Source organism: Acinonyx jubatus, chromosome B4, assembly GCF_027475565.1.
Source record: "Acinonyx jubatus isolate Ajub_Pintada_27869175 chromosome B4, VMU_Ajub_asm_v1.0, whole genome shotgun sequence".
Lineage (NCBI taxonomy): Eukaryota > Metazoa > Chordata > Mammalia > Carnivora > Felidae > Acinonyx > Acinonyx jubatus.
The window spans coordinates 125,269,103-125,289,248 of record NC_069387.1 but is presented as its reverse complement, the minus strand read 5'-3'; the positions used below and the strand labels follow the sequence as shown (position 1 = coordinate 125,289,248).

The 20,146-nt window shown below is 48.0% G+C and overlaps 2 protein-coding genes across 3 annotated transcripts in view; one reads left to right on the top strand and one right to left on the bottom strand.

Annotated features, from left to right (window-relative positions):
* Window positions 1-20,146, top strand: part of SYN3 (synapsin III) — a 464,763-nt gene that overhangs the window by 170,104 nt on the left and 274,513 nt on the right. The gene's annotated exons all lie outside the window — the stretch shown is intronic.
* TIMP3 (TIMP metallopeptidase inhibitor 3) overlaps window positions 1-20,146 on the bottom strand; it is a 58,844-nt gene that overhangs the window by 10,899 nt on the left and 27,799 nt on the right. Inside the window, exon 2 of the mRNA XM_015068842.3 lies at window positions 2,855-2,937. Coding sequence (XP_014924328.1) covers window positions 2,855-2,937 — 83 coding nt within the window. The remainder of the gene's footprint in view (window positions 1-2,854; window positions 2,938-20,146) is intronic.

Genomic DNA, 20,146 nt, shown 5'->3' with positions numbered 1-20,146 from the left:
GAGTTTTCAGTACACCCTTTGCAGGATGTTGCAAGTCAAGAGCTACACTGCTGGAAGATAAACGACAAAGCCAAGCTAACGTCTTTTTGTTCCCTGGGGGAACTACATACAACTGGGGTGGGGGTGGGCAGGAGTGATGAATGCAGCTCGGCTGTTCTATAATCTCCTTGTTGGCAAAGGCTCTATAGCTTCCCTCCAGTCTGCCACTTTCTAGTGGTATGAACTTGGCTATTACATGACCTTTCTAAGTCTCAGTTATCTCACCTGTAAAATAGAGAATAATGTGTGTCTGCTTCACAGGGCTGTTGTGAGGACTGATCCATGCAAAGGCTTAGCAGAATGCCGGGTACATAGTAAATGCTCAAAACATGTTATTTGAATAGAGTCTTATTTTCGTTATAACAAACATTATCTTTCTATCCCAGGCCTGAAGCATAGTGTTCAGCACAGAGAGAGGTGAGAAGACAAGGGGAGCAGGGAGGGACAATTGGATGAACTACTCCAGTTCCTACATCCCACACCTGATTAACCAACTGCTACCTGGAGACCAGCAGAATTCAGTGGCCTCTCAGGATAGAAGGGCAATGACCCTTCCAGGAGTAATCTAATATTGGGCTTGTAGGAGGGGCAGAGTTAATGAAAAGGCATTAGACAGTGATCAATGATCAAAGTGACATGGCAGGGAGATTTGAGGAGTCATGTAAAGAACACACAGGATTGGGAAGGAATCCCAACACCTTAGCTTGGGAACCAGATCTGTCTTTAATTAAATGCATGACTGGGCAAGTCATTTCCCCTCTGAGCCTGTGTCAAAAGTAAAACAAGGAATTTTACTTTCCCATGTCTAGCACCCTGGTTCCATGAACCTGGGTGAAGGATAGTGAACGGACAGTGTGACGCCACCAGCCCGGGAGTGAGTGTGTGCTCTGAAGCTGATGGGTGAACAAATGTAACTTGGCCTCTGAACACCCCGCAGAGGCCGGCCTGGCACCAGCCAGGGGGAAGTGGGACATTTTGCCCACAGGAAGGGCCTCTCATCACCCTGGCATCCGGGCCCTGAAGGAAGTGGGGAAGCTGGGCAAGCTTAGGAACCACTGCCTCCCAGCTTTTCCCTCAGATCTGCTGGCCACAGGGCGTCCACAATGTGATGGATTGTTCCAGAGCAGGAGGGGGGTGTTTCCTGAACCTCTGCTTTGCCTAACATGCTTCGGCATTTGCTCACTGGCTGCCGGGGGCTGTACAGTGGGGGTTTCTTTGGTTGTTGTTGATCTCGTTGGTTTCCCCCCCTCCACACTCTTCACTCCCCATGGCCATCTGAAGACATAAGCTGGTCCCATGACCAGGCTTGGGCAGCCAAGGGCACCTAGCCAGGGCTGACTCTGGACATTACATAACCAGAAGGCTGTGGATGTTTCCAAAGTTGAATCGAAAGCAACAGGTTCCACAAACTTAGTACATCAAACCTGAGGCCTCAGGACGCAGGAATAACGAGGCCTGGAGGTCTGCCTCCAGAATGGTTGGGTACCACCCACAGGCTATCACTACTCTCATTCAGTTCTACCCTGGGGCTCAAAGGCTTGTCTCCTCTGGGGAGTTTTCAGGCCAGTAGAGTCCCACCCTCATTTCTCCATTAGATGGATAAACATCCACCAAGTCCCTGATGTGAGTCTGGTCCTGCTCTAGTTTTTGAGGACACAAATATGGGCAGTGAGTAAAAGGGCTGGCAGTCCCCTTGGACCTGAGCACACCCCACCTTGAACTTCTGCTTAGTCACGCACATGTGTCTTCTCTCCCAGCCTGACTATACTTCCTAAACATGGGAACCCCATCTTTCTCGTGGCTTCCAAGGCTCCTGACACAGAGTGCTGCACATAGGGAGGTGCTTACAAAGGTGGGGTGGTGGACCAGCTGTGCTCTTCAGGGTGAGTAAGTGCCACCAGCCCTCTCTGCGAAAGCAGACATAAGTACCCCCTTCTGGCACCCAAAGCAGCTCCCCCTTAGATGTAATACCACCAGTGTCCCAGGGCACTTAGAATCCTGAAACGCCTGAGTTGGAAGAGCTCTTAGGGGAACCTAGCCCAACCCCACACTGTTAACAGATGGCAAAACTGAAGCCCAGGAAAGGGTGGTTCTAAGGGAAGCAGGCTAGTCAGGAGTGGAGCTGAGACAAGGAAGCAAGTTCTGTAGGTTTCAAATCTGATGTTCTTTTTGTTAAGATGGACCTCCTTAGTGTGCTTCATGGTGCAAATATGCTCAGGAATATGTTCAGTTATAGGAGGATGCTTAATAAACAGTGCTAACCAACTGGGAGGCACGATCTGGGAAAATAGGGAAAGCAGGGGCAGTTCCTACACCAGGATAAGGTTCCTGTGATCAGCAGAAGTTCAGTGTAAAGATTCGAGGACTTAAACATAAGTTGTAACCTCAGCAACTGCATAAGACTGGTAGGAACTTTTGAAACTCAAAAGTCAGAGCTCAGAAGAACCCATAAGACAAGCTAGTCACATCCCCTCATTTTACAGATGGAAAGACCAATGCCCAGAGAGGGGCAGTGACTTGGCCAAGGTCTCACAGTTGCCAGGGAACAAGGCTTTCTGCCGTGTGGTTCCACAGTGGAGCCTCTTAACAATGGCCTCTGAGGGACTCCACCTGTGCTGGCCCTAGGGTGAAGCAGCCACCCCCCATCCCCGCCCTCACCTCCTACCCATCGCTTTCTTCTGCCTTAGCAACACCCTCTCCAGCAGTGGGGAGGGGCTACATACACCCACCCTGCCTCCCCTGGCCAGGACTCTTCTGGCAAAAAAAAACGACACAACAACCCAGAACTCTCCTGGTACGGGCTTCCGTCACTCACCTTCATCTGTTTGATGGTGTAGACCAGCGTGCCAAAGGGCCCCTCCTTCACCAACTTCTTCCCTACCACCTTGGCCCGGATCACTGCAGAAAAAGGCAAGACGCAGACAGGAATGAGGTTAGGGAGGCTTGAACCACATCAGGGACCATGTCTCAGGTTGGGCCATCCAACCCCCAAGGTGCCTGGAATTGCTTTCTTACCTCTGGGCCAAGTTGAATAGATGACTGTGTTTATAAAAGCAAGAATTCAGATGAGAGACACTGGGGGGTGGGAGACGAATGGAGGAAAGAAGGCAGGCAGTCATCATTCAAGTTAATTATCCCAAATGTTCACAATTGCCGACCCTGGAAATTCCTAGGCTGCACTCACTCCTGGAGGAGTTTCTTGACTCTGTGGTTTCACCATAATCGAAAATCCACTTCTCTTGTTAAAGTCTCTTGCCTTTCCTCCACTGTCCATCTAAGCATTGCATGGTCTCCCAGACCTATTCTCTCCTACCAACGCATCTTTCTGAGTGCTGTCTCCTTTGGGGCTCTTCCTCTGCATGTCCTGACATGCCTGCAGGGTTGCAATGCATGTGCACCCAGCTTCCTTCCATGCCCAGTCAGCATTCTGAGCGGGCCCTGGGTACCCAGCACTTAGATGGCATGGCACAGTTAGGATGTGGTGAGGGATGGAGCATATGGGAAAAGGGGGTGCCCAGGAGCTGACCGAACTGTTCTAACCCCAGCTCTGCTTTTATGGCTATTAGGACTGTGGATAAGTAACTTTGTTTCTGGCCTCCAATTTCCTCTTCTGTAAAGCTAGGATGATAATGGTACCAATCTCTTTAATTGAAAGGATTAGGTAAGATGATGCACATGAAACTCAGCACTGTGTCTCAGACTTGGTGTATGCTACATAAACATGATTAATATCATCATCATCATCATCACCAAAAGCGGAATGGGCTGACCATGGAAGGATTGCTGCCATTAGAAGTCACTCCCATTTGTCACACACCGACTATGTGCAGTAGTCATTTATTTACTCTTCATGACTGCCTTACAGGGACAGTATTAGCATCCACATTACACAGACAAGAAGACAGGGAAGGGAAGCCACCTCCTTTACTGAACCCCAATTTTCTCCTCTGTAAAGAGGGTGTGACTCTACCCTACACTGAAGAATTGGAATAAGGATTCAACAAAAGATCTTCTGAAATTTCTTAGTACAATGTCTGGCAGAAAGGAGTTGCTCAGTAAATATTAATTGACTATGAACAAGAAAACAATTAGACAGACCCAGTGTGAGGAAGGCTGGAAGAGAGGCATTTACTACATGCCCTGAGAACACAGAGAGGGAAGGGATTTACTTTGAGATTATAAGAGGCTGTGTGTGCTCTTTATATTTTAAGTGAAGAAGTACCCAAAAGCTGTCTTAAAGTATTTATAGAATGGGCACATGGAGGAATAAATGGAGAGATCTTAAAGACACTGCAGAAATTGCAGAGAAGTTGTATTCATTGACTCAACCAAAAATGTTCTCTAGTAACAAAACTGGCAACAAGAGATGGGGAAGGTTCCATAGGGACAGAGAGTGTCTCCATCAAGGGAGTCTGGATGCTCTCATGCTAGGACCTTGCCCAGGATGGAATGGATTTTGCACACATTAGCAGCCATACGTTGAGCCACAAATTGAACCCTTTCAGCCCTAAGATCCTGTCACTCTTTCTTGTCTCCAGTTGTACTTAGCCCCCCAAAAAATAAGCACTCGATAAATGTCTGTTAAGCAGAATACCTTTCACAGACACACACACACACAGCCCTGCCCATTCTGGTAGTTCCATTATCCTCCATTTTGGATGTCCCACAGTGTTTCTCAATTCATTGGACTCTAATCTCTTAAATTAAAACAAAATAAAACAAAACACCTTTATTAGGCACCAATCTCCCCCATCTCAACTGGATTCTGTCCTGTTCCTCCCCAAACGAATTTGGATCCTTCTCTCCCAGTCAGACGTGATGTCAGGACCCAGATGAACCAACAGACCCTCTAGACCTTCTTGCCAGGGAGGGTAAAACACAGAGCCCATTAGCAAAGTTAGCAATTTAGCTGAGGCAGTGGGAGGAGGCGAGTGTCTGTTTCCAAGTCTGCTGTAAAATAAGAGGTTGGCAAGATCCCAGGCCAAGCTCCCTCAAGATTCTGCTTCCACCTCTGTGTCTAACTTTGTTGCAGCATCCTCGGCAGGGAGCCAGCCTCCCAGAGGCCCAGGGACTATTTCCTCTACAGTAACTCCCACAGTCAGGTTGTAACAGCTTAACTGTTGGGCAGAAAGCATATCTGCCAGGACTTTACTATTGATTCTTCCTGAATTGATTTGGCTCCACCTTCTCCTGCTTCATTAACACAGAAGGTAAACTAGCAAGTGAGTCTTTGCCTTAGGGGAGGAGAAATAACAAAAGGGGCTCCTTTAAATAGTAACGTCTACCCTTTCCTGGCTCAAAAATGGCTTGACTTCATTTAGACATAACACGTCATAAGCAGACCTGTCCCATAAAGGTAGGTACTTCTGGAAGCTTCTGCACACACAGTGAGCCAGTTCCTTCCTTACCCTGAAATGGCCTGAGCTTGGAACATTTTCATCTGAGAATAGTTCTTTGAAAAGGGAGTAAGTTTTTGCAGTCAGGAAGCCACATTTCAATTCCACCATTACCGTGTGGCCTCAGGCAAACCCCTGTGGACTGCCCTCCCCACCTCTTTTCGCCTAAATATTTCTGATTGTCTTGGCCCAATGCCCATTAGGTAGCTTACAAGTGATATACTTAATTCTAGTGGAGCAGCAATATGGCAAAGCACTGAACAGCCAGGGCTCTGGAGCCTGACTCCCCTGAGTTCAAATCCCAGCACTGGTGCTGCATGGCCTGAGGGAAGTCATTAAACCCTTCCAGGCCTTCATTTCTTAATCTATAACACTTCCTCCTAACCCTCATGCTGTGAGGGTTAAGTACAAACACTGAGAACAGTGTGTCTGCTGTCACTGCTGTTATAGTACCACCACCACCACCACTGTGACTTCTGTTCTTTGTCTATCTAAGCATCTTCAGCTTCTAACATACACTGTAAGCAAAGGCCTAGGGGTTCTCTCTGGGATGGGAAGAAAGGCAAGCCCCTCAAGATATCATGCAGAACTTCATGGAGATGTGGGTGGACACACATAAACTGGTCAGAACAAACGTACAAGGTGTTTTTAAGTCTGGAGTACCCACCTCATCGCAGGTACCTATCCTATCTCATCACCCACATGTAATCCAACAGCAGCCAACCAGGACCAAATGAGATCACATGGTTATGGTCCAGAAAGACAAGCAGAAAAGGCCCAGCACAGAGACCACACCAGTGTTTTCTTTATAAAAACAAAACTGCACCCAACTGGACTAAAATTAAGTAACTTTCTGCTCTCCCAAAGAGATCCACAAAGTTCTTCCACAGTAAAAACACCAGCCAACCTCAAATCTGCCTATTAGGTCTATGAATTAACATGTCTTTATTTGCTTCGGTTTCTCTCTCTGCAATGCAAATGTGTGCTATTTTGTACTTTCTTGTTTGGCATTAAGGGTGCTTCCAAGGCATTCGCTGGCCTGGGGGCCACAGTGGACAGGGGAGGTGTGGGAGGTCACGATTCTCCAACAACAACAGAAGACAGTTTCCAAACTTAGAGCTGGCAGCATGTGGGCCGTTCCTGCCACCTTGGTGTAGTGGCTGGAAGCCAGATTTATAGAGGGGCTGAGCTAGACACAGGTTTTCTTTATGCTCCTTCAGGCTAGAACATGGCCCCACACCGTCTACCCAGCGTCCCCCAGCAGCCAAACCAACATGGGCGTGAGCTGGGTTGGTGTGCTGGCGGGGTGATGACGAGAAATAGAAGTCCCATTTCCTACCTCCACAGAGCACACCTAGTGGGAAGACAAAGTTTAAAAGTTCATGGCTAGAGGGCTAATCTCCAAGGTATGAAGGCATCAGTCAGAGAACGGGGGAATGACGAACAGCCTGACTCTCAGTCTTGGAACCTCTTATTTCCCCTTGTGAAAGGAACCTGGGCTTCCAGAGGTATAGAGGTCAAAGGAAAACAGAGTAAATAGTATTTTCACTTAACGTCTATAACAAGAAACTGACCAGGCTATGTGTGCTTATGTAATTGGTACATAGATCTGTAAACGTATGTAGGGCCCTTTTAAATATATCATACACCTAAGGATCCAGGGGTAAAGGTAATATCTCTATATCATATTCTTTCTTTATTTTTTTTTATGGGGAGGGCTAGTAAGAGCTTGCAAAAACAAAAGAAACAAGGCACCTCCCTTCCAGAAATATAATTGTGTGCTCTCTGCCCCCACCTCCATCCATAGTAATGTAGACCACAAGTGGCACAAGTTTTGAGCAAAAAAACAATTCCAGTGGCAAACAAGATTCGGCTTCTATTGCAGCTTACTGCTTGCTGTGTCCAGAAACTGCACATCAGCTATTCATCAGCATAGTCAGAGAGGGACAAGACACCCATGAGAAACCCCCTGCCTCACCCTTTCCTACTACCCCACATCCAACCATCTTCAATCAAATCCAGACATTTCTACCCTGATCCGAGAGTTGAAGTTTCCTACTAGTAGGTTGGAAAACTGAAAGTTTGGCTGGATTTTGGATCAAGGATCCCTTAATTGAATTAATGTATACCAACTTAAGACTATGGATTCTACCCATGTTAGGATCCTGTTGAGAACACTACAAATCCTCCCCACGGTAGAGGAGGTGATTCATCCGTCTAGTGAGTATGATACTTCCAGTGCCACACACATGCACACCCCACCCCCCACACACACACTCCCATTCCTGTCTCTCTGAAGGTCCTATAGAATGATTTTGCTGGCTTAAGGTATGATTTTTAGGAGGATAGCAGGGCTAAGGAAGGCCCACCTGGCCAGCAGCTAGAATGAATTTCTCCAAAAGCAGAAGTCACTGTTAGTGTCAACCCCAGGGAGGGGAACATTCTTCTGACAGGACCCTAGCAGGCAAGGTCTAGGTAAGCAGAAAGGCCTGCACTGTGGGCTCACTTGCCTTCCCAGACTTGGACTTTCCTTCCAGGGAAAGAGGGGTCAGGACGTCTCTGATACTCATTTGATGGTTATTTCCTCGTTGCCATCTACAGGGCCTTTCTGAGGCCAAGAGCTCCTAACAAAGACAAGCAAGGGACCCACCGCAAGGCAGGCCCACAGACCATCTGGCTCAGCCCACTAAGCAATTCCCTGGTCCTGTGCCCCATGGAGATGCTGCATTTTAGCCTGTCCAAATAGGGCAGGGTCAGGCTCTCTTGCTTCTCCAGCTGCCCACCCACTCATTAACCATTAGCTCCCTGCATTTCGTTGCATCACACCAGTAAGTGTAGAGGAGAGGGAGGGTCTAGAACACATTGATAACAACAACCATCATTTTTTAAACCCCTCCTGTGTGCCAAGCAGTGCATGCCGGCAATCCTGCTCTATTCTCATGATAACTCTATGCAGTGGCTATTGTTGTCCCCCGTTTCCAATTATGAAAAGGAAGTCAAGTCCCCTGAGGCTGGTTTTGCTTCCTAGTGGAACAAAAGTTGGTGGGTCTCCCAGGAAAGCAGACTGCCTGAAAACCTTTTCATGGGATTTGTACTGATTGAAAACCAGTTTGTAATTTCCTCCACCTCCCCACACCCTGTCAGGTCTGCTAAGGATCAGAAAGGAGGATTGGTCCCTAGGAGGAAGGCCCCCTGCTAAGCCCCCAGTGACCCCCTATCCTTTGGACCACACCACTACTCTGTCCCAATCACTGTCACACACATGCCCTCTGATTAGTAACAAGAACCTGTAAGTAATCACCGTCAGCAATATAACAGAATATCATCTGTTTAGCATACTATGCTCCTCAGCAAGCTTTTAAGGAAGAAAATAAAATAATTTAGAAACCACAAAACCTGATGATCCCTGAGGTTTCTCACAGCACCATGAGTCTGAGGTTAATTAGGCTGATTAATTAGATGAGACAATGTATATATAAACAGGCACGCTGTAACCCTGAAGCTAAACAGATGCTATACTGTTATGTTGCTGACGGTGATTACTTGTAGGCTCTTAAATGTGCTAATCAGAGGAAGGCAGCAAGAGACCCGACTCAGCATCCCCCCTCGGGAATCTTTCATATCTACCTCCGGTGACCCGTTTCCGAGTTCTTTTCAATTACCTGCTGCCTCTTTGGGGACACTTTGATGATGTCCACGTTTGAGGAAAGGGCCTTAGGGATTAAGGGTGGAGGGCAGAGACCTAAAGGCTCTAACTGGATCTGTCTGGTTTCCACCCCATTTGTCACCACAACCTCAAGCCCCAAAAGCCCCTCTACAAAAACTCCGAGGCTGAAAGGGCAGATCAAGCAAACCCCTGGAGAAGTGGCCATGATACACTGGAATGAACAAGCATGGAGCACGTGAGACCTGGATGCAGTCACTGTCCTGTCACTGTGTAACACTGGGCAAGTCACTTCCCATCCCGGCTTACAAATTGGGGTGATAATTGCCAACCTTGAAAGCTTCTTGCCATGACCTCAACTCCCTCTTCCACTCCACCAAAGCAGCTTTCGTCAATGCCACCCATGACCTCCACGGTGCTCAATCCAGGCAGTGGTGGTTCCTCGTCCTCCTCTCACTTATACCCAGCTTGTGGCTTTATACCATCTGTACAACTGGCAGCTCCCCTTTTTGCAACCTCCATCCCAGAACATCCACGACACAAGTCTATACGTAGTATACGTTTATGCTTGGAGGTCTAATAAGACATTTCCAACTCAAGCCATCCAAAACTGAGCTCCTAAAAATGCCCCTCACTCACCCCAGTCCTATTAACCCTCCTGCCCTTTGGAAACGGCAACTTGCTGTGCTCTGGGCCCCAGCCCCCTACCCCTTGTTCACCTCCCCTTTGCCCTTAAAGTTCCCCCGCTGGAACACCCTTCAGTGGCCACAGGGCTCCCTCCCTCACCTCTTTCGAATATCACCTGGTCAGGAGGCCTCCACAATCCCCCATATCCCATCCTCATCCATTCCCTATAGCCCCCGGTCAGCCTTACTGTGCTCCACAGCACTGGCCGTCATCTGACATAGCCTATGTCCCTGTGCTTTTCACTAGAATGCAAGCCTCACCAGAGGGCAGGTTCTTTGTTTTACTAACAGCTATAGCCTGAGCAACCAGAGAGCCAGGCACAAAACAAGTCCCTAATATGTAGATGCTGAATACATGAAGCAGGAAGTGCCACATACGTGGAGGGTGATTAAAAAAAAAAAAAAAGATTAGATAAATAACTCCTCTGGGTAAGCTCTGGCCTATGACCAAGTCTTTCTGAGCTTTATTCCATCAGAAGGGGATAATAGCAGTTCTCAGTTCATAGGGCCAGATAAACATCTGTTCAACAATCATTTATGGAGTACTGTGCTAGGCTCACAGGGACGCGGAGATAAATGAGGCCCTGAGGAATTCAGGGGCCAAGTTTAAAAAGGCAGGCAAGGAGACAGGTAAATGATATTCAAGTATAGCAAACACAGCAGTATGAGCAAGAACAAATTGCTGGCATGGCACAAGAGGGGGGAGGTCTGTCCATGGGGAGAGGCATCTGGAACTCCCCTAGAGGCCGAAGCGGATCTCGGCCTCAGCCCATCCCGGAGGAGAGACTCCGTTTGCTTTATCTGAATCCAGAGGAAGCAGAAGCCTGGACCAGATCTGGTGGGGAGGGTCTACGGAAGGAGCTGGAAGTGAGGCAGAGTCCTGGGGCTCTGATGGGAGCCAGGACCTCGCCTTTCCAGGAAGAGGGCCCTGGAGAACATGAGGGGGGCAGGGAGGGGCAGCCTGTTCGAGGAAGAATGCCCCTTGGCGAGGTCTCACAATAGGCCCTTCCTGCATCCTACTCTGAGGGCACTTCTCTAGGTCAGTTTCAAAGGGCTTTTTCCTTGCTGTGGAAGCCATGGCCAGACAGTTAAGATGCACTCCCAATCAAGATAGGGAGTCTCCAGTTCAAAGCCTGTCCTGACTAACTCTTTCCGTTAAGTAAAAATATTAATCTTGGTTTTATTTAAGCAGGTTTTTTTGGCAAGGAACGAACCCCTGCGGCTAAAAATAAACCCAAATACACACACACACTCAGAAAAATCTGGAGAGCTGCAAATCATTTCAACCCAAGTTTCCATCTCCGGGAAAGCTATTAAAGGCAGGAGGATATTAAAACCTCTCTCTGCACAGAGCCTCTTTTCTCAGTGCCCGCCTTGTGCCCTAGGGTCCTCAGACAAGGCCAGCCGGGGATGCCCTGTCCTGGACCTCCTGGCCAAGGGGGAGGAGGGGCACGTGCCAGCTCCTAGCTCCCCTCACCTTGGAAGCAAGTGTGGCTTTCTGTTGGAGCAGTCTAGGAAACATGCTGGGGCCCCAGCTGACGTCGGTTGTGTATGAAATGAAGGGGCCCAGAGAGATGAGCAAAGGGAACACAGGCCCAGAAAGGTCAAGTTGCCTGGAACTTTGAGATTATTCAAAAGGAACACAAGCAAAACCGACCTTTCACTCCCGCTTTCCCGTTTTAAGTGGTGATCTCAATTTTAAACTATTAAAAGACAAAATTTAAGAGTCACCACCTAGGCATACATCTGGACTTGGTATTATTGCATTTCATTCTCAGCATAACCACTTTTAGAGTCAGCTACCCTCAATTTCTTCCTGTAGTCACAGCCAGCTTGGGACAAAGGTGTGGATCATTTGACCCAGGACAGGGCAAAAGTCGTAGGACTGGCTGGTTCCTGGATTCAGGACTGACTTAACTTGGGGAGTGAGGACCTTCTGAGAAGGGAGGTGGTGTTCCTGTGGTCCAGGTTTCTAAAAGGCTGGTAAGGCAACTGCCCCAAAGTGTTCACCAAGCATGATTAGAATTGCTGAGGCTTTTGTTCTGCAAAGGGTGGCCAGAAGGGGAATGTCAGCACCCCAAAGCACAGGAAGTAGGAAGGGAGATCCTTTCCCCATATCCCCCTCATTCTCCCAGGAAGAGATGGAAATAGCAACCCTACCCACAGCAGCTCCTCCTCAAGCCTCCCTTGGTTTTGCAGCATAAGAAGATTATTTTGAATAGCTCATTGACGTATACAGGGCTCTCTGGGGTTCAGGCCTCATCTCAAGTCCTACAACTGCAAAGCCCCCCCCACTTCACTACACTATCACTTCCCCCCCCCCCCACTACACTGACCTGTCCTATGATGCCCCTTGTCTCAGTAAGAATGACTTTCCCCTCAGCCATCTGCCTACGTGTCTGTTTCCCTGTAAGACCCACCCAGCTAAAATGCCACCTCCTTCAGGAAGCCTTCTGCCCATCCCAGGCCTCACTAAATCTTTCCTGTCTTCTTGGCTTCCTTTCTTCCCAAACACATTCTACCTTAATGGTCAGTTCCTTGGCACTCATCAGCCTTACTTACAAGACAATAGGACTGCATCTGTGACCCCTAGCGCCTGGCCGGTGCCTAGAATGTGCCAAGGGTTCTCAAAATGTTTCTTGAATGAAGGATGAGGCTACAGGAGGGAATCGAAGGTAATACAATAAAGGGAGACAAAGATGGTTTCCTGTTTAGCTCTTGTAGTGCAGGTCAGGAGTCTGAGTTCCTAAAGGTCATCCAGAGAAGAAGAGGGAGGCAGGTAAAATGTGATCTGAGATGCTAAAATGCAACCCTGATCTCCATATGCTGAAAATTCATGTTTAAAAAGGTGAGTCATGGGGTCTTGTTACAAGAGGCCTCAGTTCATAAATGCCTGTGGAGTGACAGCACCCATACTCCACCAACAGATGACAAACCCAAGGCTCAGCATCAAAAAGGAGGTCAGTGGTGCCACCTCCTTACTCTCCTCCCCCTCCTCCTGTTCTTCCTCCTCCTTCCTCCACCCTCCTCCTCTATCCTTGTACCTCCTCTATCCTCCTCCCTGACTCTCTTCCTTTCTCTTTCTCCCTGACCCTCCTCCTTTCTCTTCTCCCCTCCTCCCTCTCCTCTTCCTCCTCCTTTCTCCTTCTCCCTCCTCTATCCTCCCTGACCTTGCTCCTCCTCCTTCCTCCTTCTCCTCCTCCTTTCTCTTCCCTGACCCTCCTCCTTCCTCCTCCTCCCTCCCCCTCCTTTTCCTCCTTCTAACATGAGTACTTAGAATTAATTCACTCATTCACCATTATTTCACAAGTGTTTGACTACATGCCTCAGATCCTGTGCTATGTCTTGGGGATCCAGTAGTCAGCAGGTGGACAAGGCCCTACCCTCAAGAAGCTTATTTCTATCTTAAGAAGATAAATGGTTATAGCCCAGGGAGCCACCGGAGCGTGTATCAGACACACCCAACCAAGCTAGGCACTTCTGTGCATTGGGGTGCTGACATTCCCTTCCTGATCACCCCCTGTGGAGCAAAGCCTCAGCCATTTTAATCACACTTGGTGAGCACTTTGGTAGCAGAAGTTGCCTTACTAGCCATTTAGAAGCCCAGACCACAGAAATACCCTCTCCCTTCTAAGCTGGTGCTTACTCCCTAGGTAAGACCCTGGTGGTGCTATATAGATGCGTGTGGTAGAGGGACATCCTGCCTAAGCTGGGATCTGAGAAATCACAAGTCAGCTGAGAGAAAGAGAGTGAAAAGGTCTTCAGATGGGGGAGGGAGCAGAGGCAAAGGCCTGGGGGCTGGACAGTCTAGCCCATCAGAGAAACAGAAAACAGAGTGTGTGACAAGGGGCAGGGGAACAGTGGAAGCCAAGAGTAGGCAGGGATACCCAACTTTATATAGGCTGGGTCTTGCCCCAACACATGACATTTCTCAGGTGGGCAGTGATAAACTCATCACTTTGTCCCTGCCAACAGCCCTTAGGATGATATCTGCCCAAATGGGTGCCCGACTGGTCAGCTGATTGGAGGGTGCCAAAGCCACAAGAAACCACTAGAAACAAGTCCAGGCCTTGTTTGCCCCACTTTGCCTGAGACCCACAATGGTCCAATTCCAGTTCACATCCTGTTTCTGATCTTCAGAGTTAAGATTTAAGGAATCCCTGTCTCCTCCAACATCCCCCTCCAAGCCCCTTAACTTCTCCCAGAGGTCTTACCTTGGGTGTTTTGACTGGCTCAGCTCAGCATGTGCCAGAGCCTAGGAGGCATGATGACCTCTAGAAAGCTCTACTCCACTTGGTTCAGAGGCACTGACCTGCTCACTGTCATGCAGGCACACACAGGTCAGGGGTGCTCAGAACACCCCCTGCTGAGCTCTCCAGCCCTCCCCAGGGGCCCATGGGAAACTTTATCCCACACAAGAGGCCACCAGAATAGCAGCCTGGTCTTCAACCATGGCCCCTTTGAAGCAGTGCCCAGAAAAATACCGTGCCGACGAATGGTTCTCAGAACTTAGAGCTTTCAGGTCAGGTCATTTTTGTGAGACCAGAACAGCTGGCAACATCTCAGGAGCTGTCTGTAGTATTTTATTTTTCTACTAATTGGGATTTTGTTTGCTAGGAGAGCCGAGGGACTCCAGGATAGGTCCAAGAGTAGGAAACCCAAGGAACTATTCAGCAAAAGGACTTCTTCACTCGTTTGTACAGCAGACCTGCAGATGTGTCTTTGCAGACAGACAGCAAATCTGTTCTCAAAATGCAGCGAGGATGGGTGGGGGACTTTGTTGTGGTTTGAATAAGAAGTAATGTCCACTCTCTGTCTCCGGGGATTATATAGCACAGATGCCAAAAGGAACGTGGTACATTTGTAACTTACCCTTTGGGTAGCTTTTAAAACAGTCAAGACTCCCCCTTTCTCTCTTTAACTTCCCTGACTTCAGCCAGGAAGACTGTGGACACCAGGTGGACACAGCTCAGAGGCTCTTTTCGAAAGCAGTCTCTGCTGCTTCTCCTCTGCTCCACTTACTCAGAACCTTCCAGTCAGCTCAGGACCTTCCAGTGGGCACTCAAGCAAAAACAGATATGAAGAAGAACAAGGCCAGACTATAGATCTTCAAGCCCCGAGGCACTTATCAAAGGTAGCTAATGTTGAGAGTGTGGAGGGATGGCTGGAGATTAGATACAAGTGCCTTTTAAGGAAGCCAACCTTTGTTTTAAGAAAATAAAGTGAAGAATGCTGACGGCTGCCCTCTTTGGTCAAAGTGGGTAACAGCAGAATTACAAAGCTTATGTGTGGTATTTTTGAAAGGCCTGCCCTGACCTGACAGTGTCATAGGAAATGGTGTCAGTGGTAAAAAGGAAAAGACTGCCTGACCATGGAACACCTTCTTAACGTAGTCCATGGTGCCTGAGCCTCTCACACATTCAGTAAATGTTTCTTGAGTGACTGTTATGTGCCAGGCACTATGTCAGGGTGGTGGAAACACACAGTAAGCAAAACAGACACACCATCCAAATATTATAGCCAATGCTTAAAACTAACTTGCAAAAGCACTGTTTCCATTGGGTTGACCAAGAAAACAAGACTCTGGATATAGGTAAGAAACGTGTCACAGGTCACACAGCCAGAAATTAAATCCACATATGCCCTGCCAGCCTGCCCACTACTTGACATTTTGTAAATCTGAAACAATTAGCCAAGTCCAATGCATCAGAAATGCAGAGTAAAGGAAAATTCTCAAGGCTTAATTATCGAGGACTCACATAAGCCATAGATGGTGAGAACCTTGAGGTGAGGTTAACTCCCCAAAACTGAGAAGTCCAGCAATCAGCCTAAAGCCCCATGGTTTAGGGGTAGAAAGCACAGGCCTTAGAACCAAGGAGAGTGACAAAGAGGAAACAAGAGAACTTTACTGGACACCTGATTGGTAGCTCTGGTTTAACTCTGCTCAAGTGCAAAGCCTCAGGGCCTTTGAACATGTCATTCCCTCTGCATAAGAGCTTCTTTTGCCCCTCTTTACCTAGCAACTCCTATTCAACCTTTACATTTCAAGTCAAAGGACACTTTCTCAGAGGAAGCTTCCCTGCCCTTCCCTCAACATCAGACTAGAACAGGACTGCTGCCAGATAGTCTCATATTCCCCAGTTTGTAAGTTTGTTTGTGAATTCAGTTGAATAATGTCTCATTTCCCAGCATTACACACTAGACTGGGATCATGACTTGTTTTGTCTCACACAGTGCCTAGAATGTAGTAGGTGCTCAGTAAATAGGTGTTGGGTGAAGAAAGAAGTCTTTTCCACCCTGGCACCCACTGACTGCCTCTCAAGAGCCTCCAACTCCATCTTCCTTTCCTGCACAACTGCTGCACCCACTGTATCTAGCTGCAGCTGTCCAAGGCCAATTCTATTACCATGATCTGACCAAGAAGAAATGTGTTGAGGTTTGAACATGGAAAGAAAAGAAGGGGGATATTCTAAGCAGTGGAAAGAAGCTAAGCAAGGCCATAACAGTCAAACTGAGTCTGGAGTGTGAGAGGTCATATAGCTAATGGACCATGGAGACCCCAACTGGCAAGAACAGAGAGGCCCATTAGCTCATCCTAACCCAAGCAAATGTCAAGTTTCCTGGGTGATAGGAGCTTCAATGGGGGGACTTTTCATGACTGTCTCATGATCTGGGTCTGTAGATAAAGATGCTGCTTCTCTGTACCTGGGATCCTCAGCCCCCCAATACCCTGCTTGGTCCAGTTCTGATAACCTTACACTGGCCATACACAGGCTCATGGGGGTCTTAGAGAATGGACTTCTGAACCCAGCCCACTGACTCATCCCAGCAGGCAAGATGGTTCAACTCTTCAAGCCTCATTTCCCTCCTTCTGAAAAAAAGGTGATTATTATATTTATGAAGGTGAAAAATAATGAAAATGGAAACAACCTAGCACAAGTTTTCCAAAATAAACCCAAGCCCCGATTTCCCTTATCCTCCCAGTTACTCCCCAATGTGCAGGCTCCTTCCCTCCTAACAGAGTTGCCTGTGAGCCCAATGCTCCTAACACTGTTAGGAACATAGATGACCCCAAAGGCAGTTTCCACATCTTGTGGGGACCCCTATCCAGCTGCTGGGATGGCACCCTGCACCAGACCAGACTCGAGTCATGTTTTCTGGTTCTAGAACCACCCAGAGTGCGCCTCTCCCGACAGAGTAGGGGTCCGGCTGCACTCCACAGCTCTCCTCCTCTGAAGATGTCTGGCCAGATAAACAGTGCTTGTGCCTGGCAATAGCTAGCCCTGTTGCTGCATGCTGGGGGGCCCGCAAGGCCAGTTTCCATGCCACAGAGCATCTGCAGAGCATTCCCAGCACAAACGACCACCCCTGACCACTTCTGCCGTACATCTGAGGGCTGGCAGGGCTTTGCAGAGTGACCGCTTGTGACCCCGAGCTTCTTAGTCTGTCCACAGAAAGCTCATACTGAAAGGTGGGCTGAGATAGTCTCTGAAGCACAGCCTCAACCAGTGCCCATAGATGTTCCCAACTGGAATAACACAGAGCCAACAGGGACATGTTATCCATGCTCTCAGAGAATAAGTAATGAGAATATCAGAGATTAACACATTTGGCCAGACATTGCCACAAAAAGCGAAATGGTCACTGGAGGCAGTGCCCACCTTTCCCTATTGATAAAAATACTGCTGTCATTGACTATAATGCTGATTCTAAGGATGTCGTTAATTATAGTAGATGCCATCATCTAGCAAGCACTTACTATGCACATTCAGTGCCAAATGCTTTACATGGATTATTCCATTTGAGCCTCATTAAAACCTTATAAAGTAAACGCTGTCATTAGCCCCATCTCGTAGAAACTGAGGCATGTAGAGAGTAAGTGACTTTCCAAGATCATGTAACTAGGAAGTGTTGGGCCCAGCATGCCGGTCCAGGGAGCCTGACTCTGGAGCTGCTTCTTTTCCCCAGTGGGTCCTATCTCCTTTCCGGAGCACACATTTGACTTCAGTGCGGTGGGACAGGCTCAGTTTGTAGGCTTGAGGATCTAGGTGGAGTGGGATCTTCACAGCCACTCAGTATAACCTCCCCTGAATTTCTTCTACAGTCCCAGCCCAGGATTAATCTGGCAACTATGCAAACATCTATGAGCCAGGTCAGCTTGTTCCATGTTGAGCCATATTTTGACTATACCAAAATTCTTCATACTTCCTCTCTGTGGCCTTCCCCCAACCGGTTGACATCTTAGGCTTACACAAGATGAGGTATTTGAACAGTATGGTCATGTTCCCTAAACCATCTGCAGAATAAATATTTTCATCAATGTTGATGGTCCCTTCCCCACTGTGACACACGGTCCCAAGCCTCCTTCCATCTTCGTTTCACTGGGGACCCTTAGCGCTCTAATCTGTTGGTGGGGATGAATGCAAGTTTCCTGGGGGTGCTACCCAGCGTACAAAGTTGAGAGAGATTCACCGTCCTCCCTCTGGATCCTTTTACTGCTGGCAGTGCAGTCTAAGACACTTCCACCATCCATGAGAACCCCTAGTATTTTCAAAACAGATTCTGTCTTTCAGCTTTGACATGATTTAATAAATTACCTACTCCACTAAATAATGGTACTTACTTGGGTTTGGAAGTAAAAGAGGTTTCTTAGGAAAAAGAGTCTTATTATATAGAAAGTATTGAGTAGTAGGAGGTTATTCTGGGCCAGGAGATGGGAGCTGGGTTTTCTTTCTGGTTTTCCTTTCTATCCATTTGCTAGGAGTTTGACAAATCACTTCCCTCTTCAAGCCCTAGTTTTTTATGCTGTAAAATGGAGAAGTTGGACTGGATGTGTTCTAGGGTTCCTTACAACCTAAAGGTCTCAGGTTATGTGCCCATCTCCTTCATATATTTCCCCCAAGTTCTACTTTCTCTTCATCAGCAATGATCCAGGAGGTCATGTTCTCCCTGTGTTCTGGGTCTCCAATCACATCTCTGAAAAGTTAATCAAACTTAAATAAGTGATTAAGGTGCTTCAGGTACCTCCTCTGGCCCTGTCTTAAGGGTCTTCCGTCATAAGCGCCTTCCTGATGTCTGTCTGTCTGATTTGCAGTTGCCCAAACTGGCAACAGCAGCAAGTACACAGTTGGCTCCTCAGTCACCCCACCTGGTCCATCAGCTGGACAGCTTGAGCAAGCCATCTGTTTTCTTGATCAGCCACTGTCTGTTGTTGCTGTTGTTCCTGCAGCAGCAGCAGCCGCAGCAGCAGCCTATTTTTGAGGCTGGCAGTCCAGCTAAGAGTTCATTTCCCACATTTAAACAAACCTGGGATAATCTCAGTGGTTACAGCACAGTGTATGGGAGCACTGGACGTTACTGGCCAGGTAGGGTCTCCTGCTCGGCATGTCCCCGTATCTACCTACAGGAGAGTTCTAAAGAATGCCAAGCAGAGGGCTTCTGTCTGTAATCCCCCGATTGTATATTAATCCGAGGTAATAAAAATGGCATCTCCATAGGGACTATGCTCTAATAACCTGACACATACCAAGTGGGGATATGCCATATGCTTGAAGATAAAATCCAGCCACCCTTGCCCTGATGAGTTAGTTTTACAGCAGCTAAGACAGTGATGGAAGAGCTACATTGATTCTCCAGCCCACTCCAGTGCTCTGTGTAACTCGAAACCAGTCACCTCCACTTCTCTGGGACAGGGCACCCTCTGCGCCTGTCATCCCTGGATGGCTTATCTCAAATGCTCCTTGAGCTCCTCAGAAAAAGCTGAGTTTTAAAACAGGAGGGATCTCTCTTTTCTTCCCAGGCTTGGCTCCCATTACCTCCTGAAGGGTATACTTTGAGGCATAAAGGCAAGGCTGCCACCTTGATCCCAAACTTCAACCACAGCCCAACCTGAACTTGCCAAAACGCATCCCAGCCCCAGAGGTTTCCATCTTTGAAACAGAAGTAATAGTCAATATTTTTCACTCTGTCAATATTTTTACCTTCATTTGCCTTCTCCTCCCTCCTACCCCCATGCTCCTGGTTGGGGGGGTAGGAGGGGGGGAAGGATTTTTTTAAGGCCAAACAAAAACAAAACTTGGTCCAGGCTGAAGCCAGCAGATCGTGATGTTCTGGACGGATTTTGCTACGTGCCAACAAAGACTGTCAGCAAGATCTACAGGAAACACCTTGCAGAATCCATCGGGGAAATTAGAGGCCACCAAGAAGTGCAAGGCAGATATACTCTTGGTCCGTGTGACTGGCTTTCCAGGCCGGGGTACAGGAAGTGGCTGTGGGATTCCAGGCCTTGGGAGGGCAAACACACAGCTGTGGGGGCCTTGCAGGTCCCTCTGGTGTTTTCCACTGGGAGTTCCTTCAACTCC